Source organism: Ipomoea nil, unplaced genomic scaffold, assembly GCF_001879475.1.
Source record: "Ipomoea nil cultivar Tokyo-kokei standard unplaced genomic scaffold, Asagao_1.1 scaffold0382, whole genome shotgun sequence".
Taxonomy (NCBI): domain Eukaryota; kingdom Viridiplantae; phylum Streptophyta; class Magnoliopsida; order Solanales; family Convolvulaceae; genus Ipomoea; species Ipomoea nil.
The window spans coordinates 2,118,810-2,128,418 of NW_017616810.1; the positions used below are offsets into that span (position 1 = coordinate 2,118,810).

The 9,609-nt window shown below is 36.0% G+C and overlaps 2 protein-coding genes across 2 annotated transcripts; one reads left to right on the plus strand and one right to left on the minus strand.

Annotated features, from left to right (window-relative positions):
- The first annotated feature begins 374 nt into the window (after positions 1–374).
- Positions 375–3,366, plus strand: LOC109172075. Its single transcript, XM_019321241.1, has 2 exons — positions 375–961; positions 1,754–3,366. The coding sequence occupies exons 1-2, from the start codon at positions 866–868 to the stop codon at positions 2,849–2,851; spliced, it is 1,194 nt and encodes a 397-aa protein (XP_019176786.1). The 5' UTR covers positions 375–865; the 3' UTR covers positions 2,852–3,366.
- Positions 3,367–8,763: 5,397 nt separating this feature from the next.
- Positions 8,764–9,439, minus strand: LOC109171860 (probable E3 ubiquitin-protein ligase XERICO). The gene has a single exon (XM_019320935.1). It carries the CDS (start codon positions 9,396–9,398, stop codon positions 8,961–8,963), a length of 438 nt encoding a protein of 145 aa, XP_019176480.1. The 5' UTR covers positions 9,399–9,439; the 3' UTR covers positions 8,764–8,960.
- Positions 9,440–9,609: the final 170 nt, after the last annotated feature.

Consider the following 9,609-nt stretch of genomic DNA (forward strand, 5'->3'; position numbering starts at 1 on the left):
ATATTATTATACATGTTGTAATATTCTAAATAAAATAATTAAAATGTTTAATTATACAATTCTACTCATTTTCCAGAAAATGAACCAAACACACAAAAACAGTTTTCCAGAATGCAACCAAACACTGGAAAGGAAAATGTTTTCCAGAAAATGACTCATTTTCCAGAAAATATTTTCCAGAAGTCATTTTCTTGCTTTCCAAACGGACCCTAAATGTGGTTGTTTGTTTTTGAGAAAAAAGAATATAAAATGGGAAAATCACTTTATATCAAGGGCAAAACCGTCAATTACAAAAGCATATTATTCCCCCCAAAAAACAAATAATAAAATCGGACAGATTATTATTAAAAAGCATATTTGTAGCCTGCAGAAGTGGGGCTTGAAGGGGAGTGAAACGGCTTCCTTGTAATCATCACCGGCAAACGTTGTTGTAAACACACAACACCTCTCTCTCTCTCTCTCTCTCTCTGCTGTCATTTTTCTTTTCTCTTCATTCTTTGCGAACTTTTCTCTTTTCATTTCTTTACCGTTTTCCCCTTCTTCTTTTTTTTTATTTTTTTGATATATATTTTGGTTCTGGGCCGTGTTTAAATTTGAAGGCTAGGAATTTCATCCTCGTTGAAGCTTGATTTCTTCCTCTCTCTATCTCTCTCCCTCTCTCTCCCACGCGAACACTGGTTTCTATGAGTCTTGGGTGCCTTTTCTTGAAGTGGGCTGTCTCCATTTTCGCCGATTGATTTGTGCATTTGATTACAAGTGAGATCCCTTGTAATTCTTTCCTCCTTCTGCTTTGATCTGTGAAATCAACCCAGGGTTGCAAAAGTATCTATACATTACGTATAGAGAGAGAGGGGGAGAGAGAAAGATGTGGAGTGTGGCGAAGTTTTGGGAGAAAGTTTACACGATGGCAGAAGGGGGATCTCGTTACTGCTCCAAGAAGAAGGATGATGTCTGTTATGAGGTAAAGTTTTGATTTTTTTTTTTTAATTTTAAATTAAGGATTTTGTGATGTCTGTTTCTTGAACCAAAAACTCAAAAAGCATATAACTTTTGTTTGGTTTTGTTTATTTGTTTGAATTTAGTATAGCATTTGTTGGGCAATGAGCAGAGAATTGATACTTTTGTTGTTTGATATCTGCTTTGTTGGTTTCTTGGTTGGTGAACTTTTGAGTTTTGACAGCAAATGAAGCAGTAAAAGGTGGAAATTATAATTCTGGATTTGAATTTCTAGGTTCCCTGTTCAAAATATAATTATTGTTTTTTTGTGTGGTGAAAGGAGCAATTCTTGCCTGATTAAAAGAATCCACTTTTGGTAGCTCTGTTGTTTTCCAGTTGAAGGCAAAAAACCATCTTTCTTTATTTAATTTGTTCTCAGAACCTAAGGGGGGAATTAATTGCTGAATTAGTTATCTTTACATCTGAGTAGTATAAGTCCAAAGGTTGGCTCTTTATATTGTCCCTTTTAAGTGTAGCTTTTCAGCCAATACCACTTTCCAGTTTAGCTTCATAATGAAGTCTTGTATTGATATATGCCTACCATCAATAATTGCTATCCACATCTTCCCAGTCTGTATGGATGCGTGGTTTAGAAAGGGCATAAAGTGTTTCGCTAATTAGATTTGTTCAGTCCTCTTTATATAAGATTTTATTGGCATATTTGTTAATCGAGGTCTCCATATGCTTATGCTGAATTCATAGTCTTTGTGTTTGGGTTTGGGTTGAGATTTAACGCTTTTTTTGTTATTATGTGCAGGACTCTAATCGAGCGTTAAGCATGTCGAGATTAAAATGTATTCTGAGAGGGCTGGACTTTAAAGTGTATGTCTTTCTTTTTGTTCTGGTACCGACTTGTGTGTTTGGTATCTATGTTCATGGGCAGAAAATCACTTACTTTCTGCGACCTTTATGGGAAAAGCCACCGAAGCCCTTTCATGAGATCCCTCACTATTATCACGAGAATGTGTCGATGGAGAATCTTTGTAAACTTCATGGCTGGAAGATTCGGGAGTACCCGAGGCGTGTCTATGATGCGGTGTTGTTCAGTAACGAGGTGGAGATTCTTACGATAAGATGGAAGGAGTTGCACCCGTATGTGACGGAGTTTGTTTTGCTCGAATCAAATTCGACCTTCACGGGATTGCCAAAGCCCCTGCATTTTGCGATCAATAGGAAGAATTTTGAGTTCGTTGAATCACGGTTGACTTATGGGCAAGCTCCGGGGAGATTCCGAAGGGGAGAGAATCCGTTCATCGAGGAGGCTTATCAGCGATTGGCGTTGGACTATCTTCTCAAACAAGCGGGGATTCAGGATGACGACTTGTTGATAATGTCGGATATTGACGAGATTCCGAGTAGACACACGATAAATCTCTTGAGGTGGTGCGAGGACATCCCGCCAGTTCTACATCTTAGGTTGAAGAACTACCTCTATTCATTCGAGTTCCTCGTCGATAATAATAGCTGGAGAGCTTCGGTCCATCGATATAAATCCGGGAAAACGCGGTACGCACATTACCGACAATCGGACGACATCTTGGCGGATGCGGGATGGCATTGCAGCTTTTGCTTCCGCCACATTAGCGAGTTCATATTCAAGATGAAAGCATACAGCCACTTCGACCGAGTGAGATTTTCTCATTTCTTGAACCCGAAAAGAGTCCAAAGAGTAATATGCAAAGGGGCCGATTTATTCGATATGCTACCCGAGGAGTACACGTTCAAGGAAATCATCGGGAAGATGGGACCCATTCCCCACTCCTACTCGGCTGTTCATCTTCCCGCCTATCTTCTGGAGAACGCCGACAAGTATAAATTTCTCTTGCCCGGGAACTGTTTGAGAGAGAGTGGCTGATCCGAGTGAGTGGACTATAATTTCTATATTTTTTTTCTTTCTAAAAAGATCGCTAGGTGCCCCTGCTTGCTGGTCCTCGTAAAACTTCTCGATGCCATGATGACTGTGAGTCACTGTTATATGATTCTTTAGAAACGAGTCTGAAATTAAAGATGTTCGGAATGAATTAAGAATATGTGTATATAACTCAGAGCATTGACATGATCAAGCAAGTTAGGGGAGTTTACCATGGCCGAACAGCTTTAGGTTCACGGATATATAGCTTTTGCATATTATTACTGTATCTCATCACTAGTCTTAGCGACTCAATATTCTTCTGTGCCAAGAATACTGGTTAGTTTCTCTAGCTTGCGGCTTGGGCTTTCCTCATGTGACGAAATTTTGGTCGTTACTAATGTATTTCTGTTATTTTCTCGTTTAGCATCATCTTTGGGTTGCAGCTCTCATCATCTCTTATGACATTACTTTTCTTGATCTTATTATTGGGTAGTAAAATTTCATCTTTTTCTTGTGAATCCCTTTTACTCTTTATTTAGTGGTTTATGGTCCATGAATTTGATTTTTGAAACTTGTTGAGTTGTCATGGATGTCACCAACTTTGAGCAAATGTTGAAGATTGAGTGATTAGATGTTGTATTGTCAATGTTTGGAGGGTGAATGATAAGTATTCTCAATTATTGTATGGTGTTTGTTTGAGTTATCTGGCTGGCAATGTCTTCTTTGCTAGCTATATTGTTTGAGCAAGTTGCAGGATGCAGCACATTCTATATCCTCAAATATTCCTTCACCCAATCATTACTTAATTAATTAATTAATTTATTTATTTTTGGGTTGACAAGGAAACTGTAGCAATGCCCAAAGCCGTGTTGCAAAAATCTCACCTAGGCATCGGTTAATCGGCGTCTAGGCGCTAGGCGCTGACCGGCAGCCTAACGTATCACCATAATTGGTGGTCTAGGCGCGATTGGCCAGTTATGCGGCCGCCTAGCAGCCTAGGCCTCTTAGGTGTCAACTAGGCCTCCTAAGCGCTGACTAGGTCTCCAAGGCGCCGACTAGGTCGCCTAGGCACCGACTAGGTTGCCTAGTAAGCCGATTAGCTATTGTTTTTTTTTAATTTTTAATTTTTAATTTTTTTATTTGTTTATTTCACTCAAAACGACATCGTTTCGAGTGAAATAATCCTAAATTGTTCAAACTCTAGATTTTTTTAGATTAATATTTAATATTTTAGTACTAACTATTAAAGTATTAAATAGTTTATAATTATCAAGTCTTAAAAAATTAAAAAATTTTAAACAATTTTTTTAAAAATAAAAATACAAAAATACTCAGGCGGCTAGGTACCGATTAATCGTCGCCTAGGTGCCCTCGAGCGTCCGATGAGCGCCTAGTGATTTTTTTAGCCATGGTCTCGAGTGTCTACATTGGAAAATTCATATTTTTGAGTAATATATAGCTCACAAATCATACAACAAAAAAATAAATCGCATTAAAAACATCTTGTGCGATGAATTCAATTGTGATTGTCGACAAGAATTGAAATCGTAATATTCTAATATGAAAATCATGTTTCACACCCTCAATTATCGCCTTTCAGAACATCATTACTTGATTTTCTCCTTCATGGTTGGTTATGTTAAAAATAAACTTAACAAAAAAAAAAAACATTTGTTGGTTGTGTTCAAAAATAAACTTTAAAAAAATAACACTTGAGATATTTAATAATTGAATACAAAACTTGTGTATATACTTTAGATCATCAAATCTTTAATCATTAAACAACAAACCTCTACTTTTCCAGTTTTGGATGAGTCCCCAAAACTTAAACCATTCTTTTTATCCGTTCTCAAAATATCTAAGGGATATATAAAATCATGACTTTTTAAAAATAATAAATTTTAATATATTTAAACGACTTTCATAAAATCTTTTAAAACATTTGTAAATTTTGTAGAAGTTCATAAAAATCTTATATCTTTTTATATCACAAATATTTATAAATTTTTGTAATTTTTTTTATTTTAAAAAGTCTAAAAAATCATTAAAATTTTAAATTTAATAATAATAATTTTAGGCTACAAATTAAAACGTAACATTCCTTGATTGGTTGGCACTACTCCATTAGTGTTTATTATGCTAGAGATCAAGATAAAGGCATAAATCTATGTGTGTGTTTCATCATGATTATTATGAGGACTGAATGTACTGAGAGAAAATGCTTGAATCCTTGGCCACTTGGGTTACCTACTTACCTAAGAATGAATTCTATATCTATGGATAAAAAGTTTAGATCCTTTTAGATTTCATTTCTACTAGTAGTATTTATACGTGAAGAGAGCATTTTTTTTTAAGACCAATAAAGACAGTATATTATAGTCGTGATGAGTAACACTATTTGGACGGGAATTTAAGAGAGTTGTAATAGATTGTCTAAGTATTGACGGACAATGATAGATGTTTGACTTGTCCTCTAACAAACTCATTCGGGAGATGGATTCTGAATGAGTTATCATAGTTGAACATGTATATTTTAGAATTTAGATTATGATTATCATGAGGATAAAATCTAGTGAGAGAAAATGTTTCAAACCTCCATCTCTCATGGTGACCTAGGAGGCTAGGAATGAATTTAAAGTTTGAATCATTTTACGTCTTTTTACATTATATTTATATGTGAAGTGAACATCTATTGAGTTATATTCTAATGAATACAATATAAACTTGTGTCCTAGCTCCAATTGTGCATAAGAATCTCAATACGGGCCCGCCTACGAAACCCGTATACCAAATTTCTTTGGCCCTAACCTGTCCCATGCAGGTTGGTGAGCCTCACGGGTTAGCCGCAAAGTAGCTTAAAACTAAAAAAAATTAAAAATTAAAAGAAAAAAGAGGCTTATATTACATAGTACATTTTAATATATAAATAGGAAAAAACATATAACTTTTAATTTATATATACTATGATTTGATGGATAATGATGTTTTAGTCTGATCTTTTCAAACAATTCATAATTTTAGTTTGATCGATCTTTTCTTCTTTGTAGATATTATATGTCACAAACTATGAACCAAAAATACCCTAAATCGTGAGTTTTTCATATGATACCTAAAGACCAAAAACATCACTTCCAAGCTAAGTCTAAGACCAAACGCGGAGACGCCAAGATTGAGTCCATATACAATATTCGATCCATATATATGGAGCGATGAAAATGAAGCAAAATAAAGCCTAAACTCTATTATATTACTCTAACCAGGAAGAAAGTCCAAAATAGAACCATCGATCTGCCAGCAAAAAACCCACGTGCCACACAATCGAATATATGTATCTTTTGACATTCAAAAACATTACGTGAAAATCTACGAACAAAAAGCCTAATAAGCTAACCCTTCATTCTGCGCAGTCGTTAGGCCAATTCAACGCATTGCGTCGTCAAAAGTTAACCAGAATCAGATTCCATCTTATCGTTAATTCCGGTAGATAGAATCTAAGACAACTAGCTAACGACCCCTTCTCTACACGTATATATATTCAGTTCAGGAACCCACATTACATACAAACATCTCAAACTATATATATACATACCTGAACCTAGAAAAAAAGGGAAAAAGATGAAGCACAAAACCTCATCAGACATGAACAAGAATCACCACCACCGCTATCAGTATCCGAATGATTTTGAGCTTACTGTGACGGAGAGGAAGGCAATACACAAGCTCATAGATGTTCCTCCATATCCCAGCATTCGTTTCACGCCTCGCGGTTTCGAGGCCTTTAGATCCAAAGATGAGGATGATGAAGAAGAACATGATGGTACGAGGATGATGAAGAAGTATCCTTTGCCACATCCTAGTCGTGGCGAAGAGGATGTGGATTCTGAAGCCGAGCAGTTCATTCGAAAGGAGCACAGCAAGTTTGAACGTGCGAAATCCAGTTTTATAAAGTACTAAAGCTGCTAGCAGGTTAAGAGCACAGCTACGTGTGCTAAGATAATAAGCATGCATGTTATTAGTTCATGCATTGTATGAATAATATTTGATTTTTGCATTATATGTATATGTTGATTGATAATCTTGCTAGCTTGTAAGATCACTCGGTGTGGTGTGTACTGTTGTTATTTAATGAAATTACATATTCTACTAACTTTACAAGTTCAGCTCATCTCTGCAGAAGCAGCCTATTGTCTTTTTTTTTTGGTTTAAACCAGTCTGGTTTACCTCGTAGTGTTTTGTTATTGTTGGGCAGAGGCAGTAAAGGGCCAAATCCAGTAATTGGTGGCTAGAGAATTGTTGGACGGAGACAGGTGAAGGGCCAAGTCCAACACCTACCTCTCGAAAATGTGGCGGCGATATATAACTAAATAAAGTTGTGTTTCCGTTTTGAAGTCACTTTTGACAGCTAGTTAGGGTTACACACTTACAATGCATGATTTTTTCAGTACAGACCTTTGAATAATGATTGTGTATAGACCTCGACTCCTATATATATTAATGTGATCAAATCACATGTATCTACAAACTCGTTTCTAATCAACTTTCAAACTTTCTCGTTCTAAGACTATTTTAATCCTCTCTCCCTTATCTTCTTCCCTATATCATATATTTATATGCAATCTTGAATAACATCATGTAGGCAATGGATGGTTTAAGAGGAAACAAGAATCTTCCCGAGGCTTCGTTCCTAGGTAATGGACAAGAATGAAGATTATTGAAATATCTATATATGGTCGGGACCAGACATTATTATAAATGAATCGAACAGCACATACACCGTACCAAATCCTTTCTTTCATATTTCACGTGTTGTACACAAATTGATTAAGATGAACTCCAAGTCATTTTCTCAATATTTATCTACAAGTAAATTTGTATACTGATTGGTTAGAGTTGGCTATGTTGATCCTATGTTATCCACTTTGCTAGTTCTAAATTTCTTGTCAGTTTTTTTTTTTTTTTTTTTTTTTGGACAATGAAAGAAATTCCTTATCATTATCTAAATGTGCATTGAAACAATCTTGGTTATAAGTGTAATAATCTATAAATCACACATAAGCAACTGGATTAAAAAAAAATATTGTATGTGAATAATCAAAGTAAAGATTTAATTTTTGAGATTTATTGTGGTTGTAATTAATAGTTATATTACACCTATCTTATAATGTTGGTACAAGCGATAACCATCTATTGAGTTGTTACTTGTCCCTTTTTGGTACATTTGGTCATTTTAACAAGTTTGCAACTTTTATATTATTTAATTTTATTATCATTATACAACTAAATAGCACTTTCTACCTATAAAATTTCAAATATCTAAATTTTATTCTAAAACTTAAAATTTATTAACATTTAATTTTTAAAACAAAACATCGTACTTAAAAAAATAATGGTAATATATACAAGAATTGAACTCTTAAAATTATTATACCTTCTATCTCCTAATTATGTTGGCCAGCTAGACCTTGTTTTTCCATATTAAATTCTGAATTGGATCGGAATCTATTTAATTTGCATATTGAAATGGATGCATGGAAGAAATATGCCTTTCTTGGTAAATTTAAGAAATTTTAAGCGTTGATTGGTATGAGTATGTTCATATCAAATATTACTATTTATAGTATGACTAATTGCATAAGATATTAGTGTATTTGTTAATTGTTATGTTTCTAATAACATAGAAATTATAGTCCATATAAATCAATACTTGTTTACAAAATTAAACATTCGAAATAGAGAGTAACTTCAATCAAATCGACCGGAGTGTATTGACTTGATAATTAAAATGTTACAAGTTTGATTTTCGGTAAAAGTAACATATATTGTAAATTTTTGTCGCCACTCAAAACAAGCTAGATAGAGAAAAATTGCTATATAAAGTAGATTTAAATTAAATCTTGTTACTCGTGACACGAATAGAGGTTAATGGTAACTAATACTCCTGTCACACGACATGTAAATTTGGTTGATATGATACATGCAGTCTGTTTGAGCAAAGCACAACTACTACATATTATACAGCTAACCTATCATATCCTAGGATGTTTCCGGTTCTCTATCCGACAAGATTGCGACGAAACCGGGAAGAAAGAAAAACCCTAATTAATCTAATCCTTCACAACATTGAACGACAGAGAGGGCAGGTGGTGTGGTGGTTGTCGAACCACTTGTCCAAACACCGAGTGTGGAAGAAATGCTTGCAAGAAAGCTCGCTCACCTTCTCCTTCGCTTCAAATCTACACAAGCACACGCAGCAGCACTCCACCGCAGAGCCGCCGCCGCCGCCACCGCCGCCGCTGCTAGTCTCCGCGCGGTTTCTGCACAGGGAATCGTAGTTGGTGATCGACACTCTCCGCGGCCTGGCGCCGCCGAGACCCGCCGCCGGGAGATCTTCGTCTTCTTGGGAGCCGGCGGCGGAGTAAAAACCGGCGGCACCCACCACTTGCAGAATCGACCTGACGGTGTTCTTGATCCCCGCCACGGATGTGACGGTGTTCATCACCAGCACCGGCAGGACTCCTTCGGCGGGGCCCGGGAAATTGGATAACCCCATTCTTGAACTATATATCTGGGATATGATACTACTATAATTATAATCCCCCCTTCTGGTCTCGAAGGGTTATAACTTATAAATATGGGGACGGGATAGTTCTAACCAGGAATGGGGTTAACCTGGGGTTTAGGATGCTAACCATTCCGGGTTAAAGTGGACGCGTGGAGACACGTGTAAGGTTTGTGTAAGTTGATATTGATTGATTTAAGGT

Excerpts from the sequence above, each read along its gene's own strand:
- LOC109172075 (XM_019321241.1), top strand. The coding sequence starts at position 866 with ATGTGGAGTGTGGCGAAGTTTTGGGAGAAAGTTTACACGATGGCAGAA. Across the intron at positions 962-1,753 it reads AGGATGATGTCTGTTATGAG|GACTCTAATCGAGCGTTAAG; the intron begins GTAAAGTTTTGA and ends TATTATGTGCAG.
- LOC109171860 (XM_019320935.1), bottom strand. The coding sequence starts at position 9,398 with ATGGGGTTATCCAATTTCCCGGGCCCCGCCGAAGGAGTCCTGCCGGTG.